The 19,530-nt window shown below is 38.2% G+C and overlaps 3 protein-coding genes across 3 annotated transcripts in view; 2 read left to right on the forward strand and 1 right to left on the reverse strand.

Annotated features, from left to right (window-relative positions):
- LOC145446106 (methionine synthase reductase-like) overlaps window positions 1-19,530 on the forward strand; it is an 88,122-nt gene that overhangs the window by 9,761 nt on the left and 58,831 nt on the right. The window lies entirely within an intron of this gene.
- LOC145446114 (protein prenyltransferase alpha subunit repeat-containing protein 1-like) lies at window positions 75-3,686 on the forward strand. The gene is made up of 3 exons (XM_080324335.1): window positions 75-961; window positions 2,070-2,234; window positions 2,608-3,686. The coding sequence occupies exons 1-3, from the start codon at window positions 864-866 to the stop codon at window positions 3,500-3,502; spliced, it is 1,158 nt and encodes a 385-aa protein (XP_080180461.1). The 5' UTR covers window positions 75-863; the 3' UTR covers window positions 3,503-3,686.
- On the reverse strand, window positions 3,542-13,711 carry LOC145446108 (coiled-coil domain-containing protein 93-like). The gene is made up of 13 exons (XM_080324329.1): window positions 13,478-13,711; window positions 11,870-12,061; window positions 10,488-10,671; window positions 9,741-9,835; window positions 9,427-9,512; window positions 9,256-9,367; window positions 8,637-8,802; window positions 7,873-7,978; window positions 7,270-7,445; window positions 6,507-6,576; window positions 5,769-5,954; window positions 4,875-5,081; window positions 3,542-4,519 (listed from the first exon to the last, which is right to left on the reverse strand). Exons 1-13 carry the CDS (start codon window positions 13,647-13,649, stop codon window positions 4,346-4,348), a joined length of 1,926 nt encoding a protein of 641 aa, XP_080180455.1. The 5' UTR covers window positions 13,650-13,711; the 3' UTR covers window positions 3,542-4,345.

The raw sequence follows: 19,530 nt of genomic DNA on the forward strand, positions 1-19,530 counted from the left end.
GTTTTTAGGGAATTCCAAGTAACATCGAGTTAACTGCGAACATGGCGTGGATTGGAGAATTTCGAGGAGTAACATTTGTCTGTAGCATCGCAGGGAATAGAAATCGCTGTTTATTCTGTATGTTCGGGAGAAGTCAGTAACTGGTCCACAGCAGGCGTGGGTGCAGTCTTGCGGAAGATGGAGCATTGTGAGCTATTTGAGGCGGACACTAAATACTTCTAGTCGGTTACGGCCGAATCCTATTCCGTATAATCAAATTTCCTGCAACTGCCAGAACAGTCGTATATGCATAGTACGGAACGAACCAGGTTTGGTATGCAGACATTCGCGTGCTTATGATAATGATCTCTGATTTAGTGTTAATTTAATTTCCAATGTTTTGCGAACTCAGTAGTCCGATTTGGAAAAGCTGAAATTTCTCCTGTCCTATTCTGGTAAGAAGTTCGCAGAACTGCTCGCTCCTCGGTCGCAATATACCAGGCGACATCATGGCGTGTCTTTCCATGCGGTGCTGATAGGTCGATTCATAATGAAAAAGTGTTCTCGCGTTTCGCTCATTTTGTTATGAGGTGCCTTTTGTAAGCCAGCAAGGTAACAGGTAAGACGATTTAGTCGGCTTGTAGGAAGACTTTACCTGACTATTGCATAATATGTAGGTAGATCACTGCTTGTACATGTATACAAGGTACTTAGGTTCAGTACTGCTAAAATGTGAGCACCGATGGCCTAGCCTTACTTATTATCTACTCTACATTATGCTCGCTGGCGGCTCTGGTATCAGAAAACTTTATATTATTCGTTCTTATCTAGGGACGATAAATGCATTCGATATTTTGGAATAACAAACAGCCCTAAGCATAGTCATGAAAGATTTGTTTACCGCTATTCGCGCAAAACGAACTGCGGAGGGAATCGCTGTTGGAAAGAAGATATTCCGGAGACTTGCATCGACCGCGTACACGTAAGAGCTAAAGTTCGTGATTGAGCACTGAGCAGTATATCATTGTGAAATTCGCAATCCATCCCGTGCCGTGAATACAGCAACAAAATGAGAGTAGCCGCCCGGAACATAACATCGTTGGTTATATTTCTCATCTCAACAAGTCGCACACAATGTACAATGAACAGCTTCTTTGAGGTACAGAACTTCAATATACAATTGAATAGTATATTCATATTAAAATGAACCCGAATATTTTCGGCTGACACTCGTCAGGGGTAATCGTCAGCAACTAGTAGAGAATTCGAAAGAACAGCGTATATCAACAATCGTAACACAAAATATGACGTCACCAGCACGAAATGTCGAATACGAGAGCGTTCAATGTACTATTTTTAGATGATACACGAACTCTTTTTGTTGACACAGCCTTGGCTGGTGTAATTTTGACAATGTACAATGCGATGTCATGAACAGATAGGAGGATGCCGATCGACACGCATCAGTAGCGATCCTGCACTCAAACATCGACATGTCAATAATAGGCAAGCACAATAAATAAAAAGTATTAGAAAATAACATAGAAAGGACAAGTCATGGAAAGGAGGTGGCATGTCCCTTCTCAACTATTGGTAAAATACAGATGGGGGTTTGTAACATGAGCAGTGAGCAGTGTAGACGACTCGCCGTGCACTGGGTCACCAAAATGTCGACGTGATACATTGGTTTATAATACTTTATTCGGTTCAAAACACCGCAAGACAGCGATACAATGATAGATGGATGGGGATAACTTGAAGTAGGCTAACAATTTGATATCCTGCTTGGAATGCATTATCGGCAAAGTGGGTAGTAACTTGACGGATTTCAAGTCATGCTGTGCTTAGCATAAAAACACGTACGGGTTAATCCATGGGTCTAATCAACTATGTTGGTGTTGGAAAATATACTGATACGTCATCGTGGATTAGTAATTCAAGTTTGTCTGGGTTCTTCATTCGACGGGTCCTATGTCCATTGCCGACTGCCGTGTCAGTGACCGTTGGGATATACATGCCCCGCGAACAGCCACTGATGTAGGCCTATGCAACAATAACTAACACGGTGCAAAGTGATATATTTTTCAAAGGAACATAGAGGTCCTACCCATCAAGTTCACATCTGCCGAAGACGCGATTCTTGTTCAAGATGATAACCTCGGCATCAGCATGCACGTGATTCCTCTGCTTTTTCATTACGCTCATATGGAATTGCAGAATGAGATTATGTCGGAGAGCATCGGTGATATCACCAAGTAAGCGATCTTGAAATGACCTCTTGCGAATCCGAGCTATTGTTTCGCCCGGACTTTGTCTAATTAGAGTGAAATACCGGTGATTAAATTTTAAAGTCTAGTTCTGGTTTACCTGAAATTGCTACAGGAGAACTGTATCGTGCGAGCCGAGCCCAAGCTTAATTGCTGTGTGTACATGCATTTGCGATTCTCGTTCCTTCTTCGAGAAATGAGCTCTGACTCGATGTGAACTACACTTGATCTTTGTTGTACGTATTCTTTCTAATTCAGAATTCAAATGAAATTTCAAGTTTTTACGAATTAGTTTATGATTCAAATCTACTTTGAAAAAACTTTGTGGCTATAACCTATAATTCTAATCTGATTTCAACAGGTGCCTGCTGCTCTGCTGTCCAGACCACACCACAGCGTGGAACAATAGGAAACTCATGCTCGCAAATCAACAAGGCAACTGGCACCAACGGGAATTCGATTTGACCGCCCTCGTTCTGAAAATCAATCCCAAAAGCAGCGAAACCTTCGCTCACAGGCGTTGGATTTTCACACAGAAATGCACCAACGTATACGGAATTGAAAGAGGAATAGCAACCGATTCGCGATATGCTGCAGTTCAACTACAGTCGAAATCATCATCAAGCAAAGTCCTGGAACCTCTCATTCTTTCAGAATCTTGTCGGTATTCAGGCTTAGAAAGTCAAACACATTTTGATTCACTTCTCGCCATGATCCGTGGTGAATTTATAATATGCAAGGACATGTCCGTCAGACAACGTAGCAACTACAACGCATGGGCGCATAAATCCTGGGTCCTCGACTGCTTGTATAGAGTAATCACATGTACGAGGCATGATATTGCAATTTTTTTTCTTGACAAAGTCATAGACTTTCTCAAAGATGATGTTCTAGATATGATGGATTTGCAGGAAAAAAGCGTTTCAGACATCAGCATCTCAGCTAATTTGTTGCGCTCCTTATCAACTTGGACCAGACTATCACTACTTACAGAGAACCCTCACGTTACTACGTTATGGAACCAAGTTCTACAGCATAACTCTCGACTTATTTATGATTACGAAAGCCACGAATGCTTGTGGTGTCACAGAAGGAATCTGTTCATGTGTCACCATCGTATTATCAAAAACACAAGTCATTCTGAAGACAGCTCGTTTTCCGTTGAGAAAGAAGAACATTTTTGCTCCTATTTCACTGCGAAAACCCTTTTTGCCGGGAAGCATCTGACTTTTTTGAATAAGTTTGTGTGGAAATAGATTATTCAAGGCAGATTTCTTTCGTAAGTACTCATGGAACGATGTGTTCATGAATTTTATTGCACGTAGGTATAGGTATGTAAATCAGATGTATATCCAACGGTTCATCTATGGCAGAGGTTCTTAAACTGAGTTTAAAATTTCAGGTCTAATGTTTGAAATACATCAAGAAACTACAAAATCATATTATCCTCGGGAATTGGTGCTTTGAATGGGACTGTGACTTGCTGTATTAGTCATTAGCTAGCATGTTATATGCATGGAATAACCTAAATAAATGGGCTTTATGTGATGACTTGAGCCTGACTGAACAATGAACATATAAAGTCAACACCACAGTTAAAAAGAAATATCGGTATCGACCGCTAGAAAAAATATCTGTAATTTTCGATAAGTCACAAAATGTCAGTAGGGGGAGTCAGAGACCAATGATCTGCGACTGTTACACTGAGAATATTGATCTTGATCTATTTCTTATAGATTGCAGGCGTCCAGGTGCAGCCTTTCTAGTTTACTTCATCTCCAAAATGGCTGTAAAGCTTTTCAAGTATATGCTCTCAAGTTTTTTAAATGCGCATTAAGCTGGATGTCACATCTTTCGAATATATATCGTGATTATCTGGGGCTAGTAATCGGTATCGGCTAATAAAAATCCGATATCTCCTGGGCTCCATTCATGACCTTCTTTAGTCATCAAGTCGATTTTTGACATGAAACAACCCAAATCAAGATTGGGGTAAAAAATTGAAGACATTTTTGTGGTCCTCGGCTTCTGACCAATCAAAAATCGACAAATTTCAATCAAAAAAGTTCAAGAACCCCTGCTATATTGAGATGGATTATTCAGATCTCGACTCCCATATCCTGTAACTTATCGACTAGAATCTCGTTACGTCGACATTCTTCTTGGAAAGCGTGGATTGTTTTAACGTAAAGTCTTTGCTGTTCCACCAGATCCAAATACTGGTCCTTCAGGCGATCTCGCTCTGTCTTTTCAACCTCTCGTTTCTTTTCAACCTGAATAGTGAATATGTTACATACCATGTAAATATATAATCTACAAATATTTTTATTTTATACAATACCTATTATTAGGGCTGGGTAAAATGATTCTGTGAAGTCGTGTTCAACCAACTGCATTGGCTCAATATGCAATGAAATAGGTACGGTCGAAAAAATATCAAAATGTCTTTTATTGTGATGTAGAACCAGCAATATCTTCATTGTGGCCACATAAAGGTACATATTTGGGCTTCCTTCATATTTAATGTCGCTTGATTACAAGACTTGAAGACTAATACTCGATTCAGAATTGAATCACTCAAACACTGCCTATTATTGTCTATTTGCGGCTTAACATTAAGTTCCTTACCTTGATCTTATTAGCCTTCACCCCCTCCACAATCCGTTCGAACTGCCGCAGATACATGGTCATGCTCTCGGAGGAGGCTCGAGCGATGTGAAAGTTATCGAAGATGGAGTCGAGCAGCTCGACTTGCTTCCGTAGATACGAGCGTTTGTCGTCCAGGTTGTTGTAGAGAGTGAAGAACTGTTTCGTTTCCAGTTGCGTGGCTGCGATCTATTGCGAATCACAGAATTTGAAGACAGACTTGTGCAAACTATTGGATTCTCAAAACAGCAAAATCAAACTAGCAGAGTTGATTCTAAGAAGCACGGAACTAGGATATGTTTGTACAGTAGAGAAGGTGTTGCAGTAGAAAAATTTGTAATTGCATGATTTTGTAATAATAATTAAAGAGTCAGTCACCGTAAATACTATTTTATTCAAATCCAAATTTTTCTACTGCAATAACCTTGCTTCTTGTGGTTGGAATTGAGCCAAATTTGGTGCGCATCATCTCTACTGACAGCCTAACAATTTTATGGGGTCGGCAGAAAAATTTAGAAATTATATTTTTTAGTTTTTTAATGATAAATTCAAAGTTTTCCACTGCACGAATCTCACTTCTACCGGTTGGAATGGAGCCAAAGTTGGTGTGCAGCGCTTTTTTAACCAACCTAACAATTTTATCAAGTAGCCAGTGAGATGTGAAGGAAAAGGTTTTTTCAACGGCCCTATTATACAGCTGGTTCCACACGACACAGCACTCCTGTAGCATATTCAGGAAAACTAGAGATGAGACTAGAACTAAAATTAGAGTATAAAAATATTTCACAAATTAGATGATAATTAGCTTTGTGCTCTAATTAGTCTAATTAGCGAAGCAGAATTATCTAGTTGCCAAGTCTGCTCCGCACAACTAACCTGATCGTACAACTCAACGAATCTCTTTTGATATTGCGTCAGTTCCGCTCGGGTGGGGACTTCGTCGATTTTCAACGACAATTTAGCGACGGAGCGGTTCTTTTTTGCTAAAATCGCGCGGATTTTCCTCAATCTCTCATTGTCAACGTCAAGTTGCTTCTCGACCAATTCCAAATTTTCGTCGTCCTGTAAAAATCAAAAAATTGTAAAAATATACAATCAAATGAGTCATTGTTGGCACCAGGGTCGTAATGACTCGAGTCGGAATTTTAGGTGACATGACTTGACTAGAGTTATTTTCTCAAAATACGGAAAATGACTCGACTCGATTTGAGTCAATCTCTGTATTGCGCATGACTCGGACCAAGTCATACGGCTCGAGACTCGGACGGTCAAAAACTACATTTCATTGTAATTTTGAACAATAGTAAAGTTACCACACTATTGGCATTTTGTCTATTAGTACTGGTACTTAAAAATGTGACCGGAAACTGTTCAGAAAGTGAGGAAAATGAGTATATTATAAATGCGAATAATCAAGACTTAAACTCAAACAGAACAGTCAACACAATGACTCTTAATTCTGTGACTCGGACTCGACCCTCCGCTCACCGACTTGCCTAGGTTGCGAATTAAAAATGACTCGACTTGAGTCAAGACTATAGAAGTGAGAGTGACTTGTGACTCAGAACCTCGCAACTTGGTTACAACCCTGGTACTTGAAAAAAAGTTAACCACCTGTACGACGTCGGACTCCAATCCCTTTTCCAGCGCAGTGATGTCTTCTTTCAGCTTTGCCGACTCGTTTCTGAAAAAAAGATATGAAAGTTTACGCTTTAATCCATGCTAGTTTTCTAAATTTGAAGCTTCTTTGAGGTGCAAAACTTCATTGTACAATTAAATATTATATTCATAGTGAAATGAATTCGAATATTTTCGGCTGACACCCGTCAGGGGTAATCGCCAGCAACTAGTAGAGAATTGGAGGAAACATTGTATAGCAACAACAATCCTGTAACAAAATATCATATCACTGGCATGGAATATTGAATAATCGGGGCAAAGAGAGAGAGCTTAAGCTGAATGTACGCTGTACCTACAGAAGGAGTTCGTGTACCATCTCAAAATAGTACGTTAAGCTTAACCTCTTTTTTCGCCCGGATTATTCAAAATTCCATGCCGGTGACGTCATATTTTGTGATACGATTGTTGTTATATAATGTTCTCTCCAATTCTCTACTAGTAGCTGACGATTACGCCTGACGAGTGTCAGCCGAAAATATTCGGGTTCATTTCAATATGATCAATCTATTCAATTGTGTATTGATATTGACAGGATTATCCACCAAATGTTTGTCGATGGCGGAATTCATGGCCTTTGCTTGTTCTGAATCAAGCTTCAAGGGTGAGCTTTTCTCAGAGCGTGTTCTAACAAATCTAGCAACATGATGTTTTATTCGGTCCAGCAAACGTTGTGTCGTTGTTCTAAATTGATAGAAACCTGCATTTCTCCTTGAATTCCTGTTCCTGCCTTTTCAGATTCTCGTTACGAACGATCAAATCCTTGATCGTCTGCAGCATTTCGGCGTCGGCGTTCGACTCGATTTCATCAAATTCTTTTTTCTTTTCAGCCAAACGTTCTCGAAAATCAGTGGCAGTGGTAAGCTCGCTCGTTGCCTGAGAAATTAGAAGCATCTCAACACGTGCTAGGCTTGAAGTCGAATATTCTAACATTGTTACGTCACAGCAATTGAACCATATATGAACCTCTTACACCACAAAGTATATAATGCCAGTTACACATCAAATTAAAAATGATTGTGTTTTTTCGACCATACCTATTTCATTGCACTTTGTGACAATGCTTTGTGTTGATCACGACTTCACAGATAGGCCTATGTCATTTCATTAACATGCGTACCTTTGTAATACATGTTTCGCACGCTGCGATACCACCAATCCAAGTTTCAAGGCTGCCACAATGGAACATATCGTCAAACAACTATCACTTTTATTGATAAATTTACTGTTACTGGAATGGAGCGCATCATTTTCAGTGCTTGAATGAATCATTCCGCCACTATTTACGAAAACAGCTCCTCACCAGATCGGCATCAGCTGAGAGTTTTTCGCAAATATCTTCAATTTCCGAAATCCTTTGATTGGTTTCTTCCAACTTGGATCTCATGGCTTCGGTTTTTTTACGGTGCCTGAGAATTTTTGACGACACCGTCAGCACGGAAATATTATTATAAATTTCATTTCGGTGACATCACATTGGTGATACGATTGTTGGTTAAAAATATCCGGGTTTATTTTGTTATCAATATTAGGGGCTGTTCAAAACACCTTTTTTTAGAATTTTACTGGCTATAATTGATAAAATCAAGAAAATGCTGCACATCAAATTTGGCTCAATTCCAACCTATAGACGGAAAGGTATTGGAGCAGAAAATTTAGCGTTTGGAAAAAAATAGAATTTAAGTTGGGTAATTGTATCATTGATGACGACACAATTTCCTACCATAAAGAGTATATTTTCAAATCCAAAATTTTGTAAATTTTATACTGCCATAACCGCGCTTGGGATTGGAATCGAGCCAGACTGGACTTGCGTCCTTTTCTTAGACAACCTGACAATTTCATAGGGTGGCCAGTAAAATTTGAAAGAATTTTTTTTATATTTTTTGTTACTAAATACAAAATGATCTACTCTTTATAGGTATGCTTCTACGGGTTAGAATTGAGCCAAAATTTGACATGTAGCGTTTTTCAGCCAACCAAACAGTTTTATTCGGTGGCCATTACATTTGAAAAAAAATCATATTTAACAGCCTGAATAAATATATCATTTAATCACAAACTCACTTTTCCAACGGCATCAGAACCGACGATTTCTGGGCTCTTTTCATCTCGATTTCGAGCTCTGCTTTTCGTTCCGCATACTGAGCGGCCACATTCTGAAGCTCCTTGCTCTGCATCCCGATAATCGAACCGACAGCCCGCGAAGAAAGTTTACCATCAAAGTCTTTTCCTGGGCGCAATCAGTAGATTATTATTTTACCGGTATTCACCCAGACAGGCCTAGTTTTAACCCAAACCCTCCCACATACTCATTTTCTACTTCTCTTAAAGAAATTTTGACGTGTCTTTGAAATTGCAATCGCTACCTATAACACTGGTCGACTGAAAGATATTTTTTGTCTGGTTTTGATTCAGAACTTGGGCCCCTCATAAACTGTGCAAGACCTCTGTTGAGAATTCGTGATGTTAGACCGAAGGGGGAGCAGTGCAGGTACCATTCGGAATTTGTATATTCCATTATCATGTTACAGCTCTAGTAAACAAAACGCAAAAATTACATTTGTGGAATGCACCTAACTGCTCATTAACTTTAAAATAAGGCAAAAATTATGAGGTAAAATCTATAAGTTTTTACATTGTTTGACCAAATTTTTTTTACTTTTGAAACGAAAAATTACAAAACCTTTGATTTCTTCCATATCTCCCATCAGTTGCCTCAGTTTTTTTTCCTCCTCCATCAGAATTTCAGCCTCTTCGTCCACGTCATCTGTCCTTCCAGAATCTTCGGTTGCAAGCTGTAAACACACGTAACAAAAACGCATATAAACGTGACCCAATGCTGTTGCCGCGTAACCTTTGTAAAGGGTGTCGAGATATCCTCTTGCGATCTCCCGTTTTTGCCGACATCCTCTTTTTGCGACTGGCTCGTTTTACTCACTCCTGAATAAGGCAGAGATGCGAGGGACACAGGACTTCAATATACAATTGAATAGTATATTGATACTGAAATATACCCAAATATTATCGGTTGACACTCGTCAGGGGTAATCGTAATCAACGAGTAGAGAATTCAAAAGAACATGTTATATCAACATTTGTATTTTACGATTGATGATATGCAATGTTCCATAGAAATAATCATTCCTAAAGTTGTCTGAATACCCTTACCCGATCTTCTTCCGTATTCTAACAGCGCCGAAGACACTTTCGATTCTTCCGTTTTTAAATCGCTCTTGTTCTTCCGTTTATATTTTCTCATCGGCCTACGTATGAAAAAATATCGCAGTAATATTGCGATGTCATAGTCGTCACTTCATATCAGACTTGGATGACTAGATAATTCAAGTTTTTACTAAATTAGATCGAAATGCAGGAAATCTCATTTAACCTTGTGAAATGTTTCTATGTTCTCATTTGAAACAGACATTTGCCATTCTCATGGTCACAAGACTAAACTCTCGATTTGATAAGAACTTTCTAATTCAGAATTCAATTCAAATTTCGAGGTGCTTGCGAACTCGGTAATTCTATACCTAAACTAATCAGGAAAACCAGTGATTTTGATTTAATGCTACTGTAATTTGTGAAATAATCCCGTTTTAATTCTAATCTAATTTCTGGTTTTCCGAAAATGCTTCAGGAGAACTGTATCGTGCGAAAGGAACCACGCTTGCTGTACGGATGTTTGCTATTCCTGTGCTTATGAGTGTCAACTCTCGTCTTGATATGAATTAGAATTGAAATCAATATCCAAGATTTTGTGAATTCTAGTCTAGTTTGGAAAAAAATGTGTAGCTATCATTAATAATTCTAATCAAATTTCGAAAAGCTGAAAATTTTTCAGTTGTCCACAACTCTGTCCTACACGACTGTTCGCATGAAGGCACAGCAAATCAACTATCACAGAGCCGCCACCTGTAATTTCTGGTCAATTGAAACAGTGCATCTATCCGCTGCTCCGATTCCGACGAGGTCCGGTGAAATTTGTCGAATTGCGAAATGCTGAACGCGCGAATGTGATCCCCCATTTCAGACCTCGTTTCGACTAGTTTTTTCACCAACCATTGGATAACGGGGAATATGCTCTTGAAATCAAGTCCTTAAAATAAAAGCACATTATAAGAATAATGACTACAGCCCAGGGTTGTAATGACTCGAGTCACTCTTCGTAGGTTAATCGGATTAAATCTATGTACATTAACATTGGGGCTGTAATGACTCGACTCGAGCCACTATTTTCTGATGACTCGACTTGATTCGAGTCATTTTATCAAAATATGGAAATGACTCGACTTGGACTCGAGTCATTGCACATGACTCGAACCGATTCATATGACTTGAGACACAGACGGCCAAGACCGATATTTCATTGTAATTTCGAAGAATAGGCTAGTAAAGTAACCACACTATTGGGATTTGAAAATGCGACCAGAAACTGCTAAAAATGAGGAAAATGAGTATATTATAAATGAGAATCATTCAATATTACCGAATAGAGTTATAAAAAGAGGATTTACCCAGATTTTAACTGGACAGTGAGCAGTCAATACAATGACTTGGACTCGGACTCGGACTCAAGTCATAATGTCATGACTCAGACTCGACCCTCTGATAGCGGAAGTGACTCGGTGATGAATTCAAAATCACTCGACCTGACTCGAGTCAAAACTATAAAAGTAAGATTGACTTGTGACTCGGAGCCTTGTACCTTGATTACAACCCTGGGCTGTTCAGATACAATTTCTTCTCAAATTTTACTGGCTACTTGATAAAATTGTTAAGGTACCTGAAAAAAACGCAGAACACCAATTTTGACTCAATTCCAACCAGTGGAAGCGAAGTTATTCAAACATAAAATTTTGGATTTATTCAATAAAAATAAATATTTAACGAATGGTTAATTATAAAGAATTACCGTAGGTCATTAAGACAGTGTGAAACAACAGATTGATGAAATAAAATGAGCAATAGGCCAATGCATTCAGAATGAGCGGAAGATTACTCTCTTCTAGAGAACAATAAGGGCTTTTTAAATTGGATTGAGTCGAGCTTGGAATGGATTCTCTGATTCTACCCCGTTTGCACCACTGCACTCGAGTAATTAGTACGAACAGGTACAAACAACTTGAGCACTCTGAATTAATGCTTTAAAATTTAGGAAATATTTTCGGCCAACACTCGTCAGGGGCAATCGTCAGCAACTAGTAGAAAACGGGAAAGAGCATTCCGTCCATCAACAATCGCATCACCAAACAAGATAAAAACAAATGCATCAAAAAAAGAATACTTTCGTTCACCTTGCACTTGATGAGGCTCGATCCTATGAGGACATTTCATCCTTGGCAAAACCGCTACAATTTTTTCTGTGAGAGAGATCTTCTGCCCTATTGTAGAGTTTTCCTGGAACAGCAGGTCCACGTCGACATCGAAATTGCAAATGGAGATGCACCAAGTCATTCCCCCGATCACTTTGTCGAAAGGTGATAACCCTGAACGAATAAAAATCCATAATTAAGGCTGAGCACAATAGGCCTAATTCGAGTGCACGAATCAGAATCGAGTATTATTCTAATGACTTGAGATGAGCAGTGAGAAATGATATTTGAGTACTCAAATGACATGCTGCTTACTACTAAGAGTTAATTTATCAACGAGCGACATGGTCTTGATAGTATTTTCGACTGTGGAAACCTCGATTGGCCATATCTGATATCGCATCATACCAAATATATATGTAGTACAAACTGCGCACGTTACTGGAAATGACGTGTCTGTGTATTCGTGATCAAGCCAAAGCATTTTCACAAACTGCAACAAAATATACACTCAAAAAAAATTAGACAAATTTGGTTTCGTTTTAAATCGATATTTTAGCCGATTGGTCTTGATCCATCTCAAAAGTAAGATGGAAAATAGTAGAAGTGCTGTGAGTGAGGGTATCCTTTTCAGAGTTAGGTTCTGAGCGAAGGGAAAGTGTGAGAGACCTGAATTTGCAGTGTTGGGGACATTACTGTATTAAGGAGTTTACAAGACATGACACTACATAACGTTATCAAGGTATATGTCCCTAACCACTCAATATGTAAAACTTAGAACAATATATACGGCTGTCTGAGTCAATACTAGCAATTGTGGTGGTCTGGTTTTAAAGACCAGGCTAAATTCGTCTTAAAAGTGAGACTAAAAAAATCTGAAGCATCAAAAATTGCCTCAATAAGCTAGTTGTGTCTTGTGTTCTTATCTCATGACAACTTTCCGGTCTCATTTTCAAGACCAGGGACCATAATGTGTCTTGATTAGCAAAATTCGTCGTAAAAACAAGCCTAAAAAACTGAAGCATCAAAAATTGTATTAATAAGCACAATCTGTCTTATAAGATGCGCTTGTTGGTCTTACTAATAATCTTGACAATTTTATTTGGTCTTAAAAAGCTGAATCAGTCTCAATTTGAAGACCTCACTTCATCGTAAGGACTGACATTGTTAAAAATGAGATCAAATCATCGTAATATCTTAAATTTGACTAAATTTGTTGGAATATATTTCGTAGAGTCTAGTAGGCTTGCAAAGCTATTCACACCTAAGTGGAAACAACATATTTGTGAGGTTGTGATCAAGCCACAGCATTGGCACAAACTGCAATAAAACAAACTTGGTCGAAAAAATATCAAACAATCTTTAATGGGATACAGAAATGGTGTTATAGTCTTTGTTGTCGTTTAAACTATAAGGGTTTACATTTTGAATTTTCCATATCATTCATAGCCCACTGTTTCTATGTCATAATGAGTGGTAGGCCTACTCGATACCCGACACCTAATACTCAATTCAGAATCGAATGACTCAATTTTGCCCAGCGCTAATTATAACATCTAAATTCTTTCTCATTCCTCAAAGTAGGCCTACCTTTGATTCTTGCTCGGAAATAGCCGGCAGCGACCAGAAGATCGATTATTTCCGTAAATCTCTTCTGTTGGATTTCGTCATCTCTCGTCTCGATCTCGACAACTCGGCCTTGCTGGTCATAGTCCGGTCCCAGTTTAGGAACGCCGCGAACATGACTAAACAAAGTCGACATTGGATTCTTTTATGCCTTCTGTTGAACAGAGTACTTGGGTATGGTATGGAAAATCTGTGAATACTGAACAATATAGCAAGAAACAATATAATAATAATATCAAACAATAATAAACTATAGCAAATCATTAATGCATCTGTTGCATCACCACCAAGCATGCTATTATGCTCTATAACTTTCAAAAAACATCTCAGCATGACTGGGCAAAACAATCTAGTTTCACTTGTGCAACTAATAGACGCCTGCAATAGGGCTCTTCAAAAATGACTTTTTTTCTCAAATCGTACTGGCTACTTGATAAAATTGTTAGGTTACCTAATTTAAGCCTACACACAAAATTGGGTTCAATTCCAGCCAGTAACCGCTTTGCTACAGGAGAAGAAAGTTTCTATTTATTATATAAAAATAAATAATAAAAAATTTGAAAATTTTCTGTTCACCCCATGAAAGTGTTAGGCTGTCTATAGAAACTATGCTCACCAAATTTGGTTCAATTGCAACCACTGGAAGCGGAGTTATTGTCGTCGAAAAATTTGGATTATGAATAAAATAGTATTTACGGTGACCGATTCTTTGTTTATTTATTATAGTTGTGCTCACCGTAAATACTATTTTATTCAAATCAACATCTACATTTAGATTACTCAGCAAGAAGAGACACTGTTTGCCCATGCGTAACTGCCAGAAGTTGCGTATCTACTATCTATCCGTAGGTTAGTAATCTATAAGCATAGTGTCCTATGTGGTGTCGACACAAGCAAATCGCACGGTTCAATGAAATTGTATCACGTCACAGTTTCCATTTGGCTACAGGCAATTTGACGGTGATTTTTGACCGACTTGCCGAGCATCAAATTTGATAAAACGGGTATCAGTCGAAAGCTGCCGCCGTACTGATTACGAAAATATAAATTTTATTCCGCTCGCGGCCCTGGAACCCCCACAATCAGCCTCTAATTTTTCATTGTTATGGAGATTGGCATTGGGACGCAACAATGCTGTCTAGCGAAACGAGACAGGTGCTCGAGAAAAAGGGAGCCAGACAGTATTGTTGCGTCTGTCGTTTCGCCAGACAGCATTGTTGCGTCCCAATGCCAATCTCCATAACAATGAAAAATTAGAGGCTGATTGTGGGGGTTCCAGGGCCGCGAGCGGAATAAAATTTATATTTTCGTAATCAGTACGGCGGCAGCTTTCGATTGATACCCGTTTTATCAAATTTGATGCTCGGCAAGTCGGTCAAAAATCACCGTCAAATTGCCTGTAGCCAAATGGAAACTGTGACGTGATACAATTTCATTGAACCGTGCGATTTGCTTGTGTCGACACCATATAGGACACTATGCTATAAGTATATATCATCGGAGTCCGCACTCTGGTGACCGCTATAGCGAATGCAGTCGTCGGCCAGAACTGATCTTTATTGGTTATTTTCGGTAAAAAAGCGCTAAATAATCGCTAAATACTTTTTCAAAAATCGCTAGATTTATCGCTAGGCGCTAAATCCATATTTTTTGGCGCTAAACCGGATGAAAAATCGCTAGATCTAGCGCGAAAATCGCTAAATTGGCAACACTGCTAAATACCAGAGATGAGCGGATTTGAAATTTCTATGTCCTAATCCAATCCAAATTCGAACCTTCAAATCCAAATCCAAATCCTAATCCATAACTTTTTCATATCCAAGTCCATGTCCAATCCTAATCCGATTCCTACTGGAAATTCAGAAAAAATACTAATTTATGCAATGGAGGGATTCGAAAATTTTCTTTCACAACTACCGATTCACTTGATTCAAGATAACTTAGTAACCATAAGTACATAAATAACTGATCCGAATAAAGTTTGTCGCCATTCGCCACACGACATCTCAATCTCCCAGAAAATAGGTAAATCCAATCCAAATCCTAATCCGTTCTGAAAAAAATGTCTAATCCAAATCCAATCCAAATCCGACAAAATTTCACTAATCCTGTTTTTTCAAAACCTAATCCTAATCCATGCTCATCTCTGCTAAATAGTATATCGCAGACTGAAGTAGTCCTGGCGGAATTCTAGTGGAATCGTCGCTCTAACGTGAAACACCACGAATGATCATGTAAATCACTATTTCTGGGATTAACCCCGAGCGTATCGTGTATTCAGGAAATATCGACTACGGTTGAATTTTTTCTTTATTCGGGTCTAATTTGGAAAAAATCGGGATTTCGAGGCTTAATTTAATGCAACATCGTCATTCGCTCATTGCTATTTGAAATAAATCGAGGAATAATAGTCGACTTGATTCGTAACATATTCTTCGCTATAGCGAAATTATCGAATGCAACCAGAAGCGTCGACTAGAATATATCATACTTTCAACGTTATATTTGAGAGTCGAGCGGACTTGCTAATATTACAACCAATATACCACGGCAAAGTGATTGAATAGTTCTACAATATAAAAGTAATTTCAGAGTATAGCGGGTCTTAGTTTATTCAAATTAAGAGCGCAAAGTTGGTCCGTAACGTCGCATTCAAGGCATACGAATATACCCATTGATACGAAAATACCATACATTCATCGTTATATTTGAGAGTCGAGCGGACTTGTTAATATTACAACCAATATACCACGGCAAAGTGATTGAATATTTCTACAATATAAAAGTAATTTCAGAGTATAGCGGGTCTTAGTTTATTCAAATTAAGAGCGCAAAATTGGTCCGTAACGTCGCATTCAAGGCATACGAATATACCCGTTGATACGAGGATACGATACTTACAGCGTTATATTTGAGAGTCGAGCGGACTTTTTAATATTACAACTAATACACCACGGCAAAGTGATTGAATAGTTCTACAATATAAAAGTAATTTCAGAGTATAGCGGGTCTTAGTTTATTCAAAATAAGAGCGCAAAATCGGTCCATAACGTCGCATTTCAGGCATACGAAACGAATATGTCCATTGATACGAAAATACGATACTTACAGCGTTATATTTGAGAGTCGAGCGGACTTTCTAATATTACAACTAATACACCACGGCAAAGTGATTGAATAGTTCTACAATATAAAAGTAATTTCAGAGTATAGCGGGTCTTAGTTTATTCAAAATAAGAGCGCAAAATCGGTCCATAACGTCGCATTTCAGGCATACGAAACGAATATGTCCATTGATACGAAAATACGATACTTACAGCGTTATATTTGAGAGTCGAGCGGACTTTCTAATATTACAACTAATACACCACGGCAAAGTGATTGAATAGTTCTACAATATAAAAGTAATTTCAGAGTATAGCGGGTCTTAGTTTATTCAAAATAAGAGCGCAAAATCGGTCCATAACGTCGCATTTCAGGCATACGAAACGAATATGTCCATTGATACGAAAATACGATACTTACAGCGTTATATTTGAGAGTCGAGCGGACTTTCTAATATTACAACTAATACACCACGGCAAAGTGATTGAATAGTTCTACAATATAAAAGTAATTTCAGAGTATAGCGGGTCTTAGTTTATTCAAATTAAGAGCGCAAAATTGGTCCGTAACGTCGCATTCAAGGCATACGAATATACCCGTTGATACGAGGATACGATACTTACAGCGTTATATGTGAGAGTCGAGCGGACTTTTTAATATTACAACTAATACACCACGGCAAAGTGATTGAATAGTTCTACAATATAAAAGTAATTTCAGAGTATAGCGGGTCTTAGTTTATTCAAAATAAGAGCGCAAAATCGGTCCATAACGTCGCATTTCAGGCATACGAAACGAATATGTCCATTGATACGAAAATACGATACTTACAGCGTTATATTTGAGAGTCGAGCGGACTTTCTAATATTACAACTAATACACCACGGCAAAGTGATTGAATAGTTCTACAATATAAAAGTAATTTCAGAGTATAGCGGGTCTTAGTTTATTCAAAATAAGAGCGCAAAATCGGTCCATAACGTCGCATTTCAGGCATACGAAACGAATATGTCCATTGATACGAAAATACGATACTTACAGCGTTATATTTGAGAGTCGAGCGGACTTTCTAATATTACAACTAATACACCACGGCAAAGTGATTGAATAGTTCTACAATATAAAAGTAATTTCAGAGTATAGCGGGTCTTAGTTTATTCAAAATAAGAGCGCAAAATCGGTCCATAACGTCGCATTTCAGGCATACGAAACGAATATGTCCATTGATACGAAAATACGATACTTACAGCGTTATATTTGAGAGTCGAGCGGACTTTCTAATATTACAACTAATACACCACGGCAAAGTGATTGAATAGTTCTACAATATAAAAGTAATTTCAGAGTATAGCGGGTCTTAGTTTATTCAAATTAAGAGCGCAAAATTGGTCCGTAACGTCGCATTCAAGGCATACGAATATACCCGTTGATACGAGGATACGATACTTACAGCGTTATATTTGAGAGTCGAGCGGACTTTCTAATATTACAACTAATACACCACGGCAAAGTGATTGAATAGTTCTACAATATAAAAGTAATTTCAGAGTATAGCGGGTCTTAGTTTATTCAAAATAAGAGCGCAAAATCGGTCCATAACGTCGCATTTCAGGCATACGAAACGAATATGTCCATTGATACGAAAATACGATACTTACAGCGTTATATTTGAGAGTCGAGCGGACTTTCTAATATTACAACTAATATACCACGGCAAAGTGAATAAATAGTTCTTCAATATAGCAGACGAATTAATAACATACGATACAGTAATAATAACAACGAAGATGGTATAGTTTTAAATTACGTTCGCGAAGTTTTCGCGCTTGGCGCGACTTGATAGCAAATACAAAGCGAATCCATATCGCATCAACACGTGTCTTCCAGTTGTTGTATGCATCAGTAAGTCGTGAAATCAATTTTAACGCAAAAACCGCATCCCTATGAGGTATATTAAGAAAGTTATAAAGTCATATATTTCTGGTTAGGTCATAAATCAGCTTTTTAAGTTATATAGTCGTATATTTGAGTTGTAAAGTCATATAATAAAAATTACCAATTTAAGCGGTGAAGCAATTAAGCACTAAGAAAGTAAGGCAGTTACTCGTTGGGTAGCTGGTTGAATGCTGCTCAACATGATGCCGAGAGACCTCCTCAAGATAAAGAAACAATCAATGCATAGGAAGGTGAAGAAGTTATTGTAAAGAGCGTCAAAAAGTCAGTCAACGATCCAACGTTGACTATAGTCAGTTAACAGAAATTGGCCTCCGCTATAACAATATTTCGAACTTAATACTAAAAATGGAAAGTTGTACGTACATCAGCAATGAGGCTAGCCCTTGATTTCGAAAAAGATCCGCTTGAGCTCAGAAATTACATTAAGAAGCGATTGGACAAAAACGATGTGAAACAAATTATGGAGCTACAAAGACAAGACATTTCACCAACGCTTTATGCAAAACTTGCAGAAGTGTCAACCCACATCAGGGTCTGTTGAGCGTTCACTTTCTTTACTACAGTCATTTTACGACTAAATCGTAATTCCAAATACTCTATCATTCCACAGTACATGAAACTGTACTAGAACAGTAGTTTAAAATAAAAATGGATGTGTATTACTGTGATGTTGCGTATGTTTTACTCTTTAATTCCGTGAGTGACGGTGTTCGCATGTAAAAATACACGATTTTCACATAAAGTCATATAAAGTCCTATTTTCCAAAAAATAAAGTCATATAATTGATTTTTAAGGTCATATAAAAATGGCCCTACTAATCACGATTACGCCATGTCACTGAAGATTGCAATATTTGGTTTCATCCAACATGTGCCTTTCGACCCGGCAGTAAAGAATCGAAATTTGATTATAATCAATGGCGTACTGTATCCTTGCAATGTAGGGTCGACCATAA

Source organism: Botryllus schlosseri, chromosome 9 (assembly GCF_051294905.1).
Source record: "Botryllus schlosseri isolate E-star chromosome 9, Bs_hap1, whole genome shotgun sequence".
Classification (NCBI taxonomy): Eukaryota; Metazoa; Chordata; class Ascidiacea; order Stolidobranchia; family Styelidae; genus Botryllus; species Botryllus schlosseri.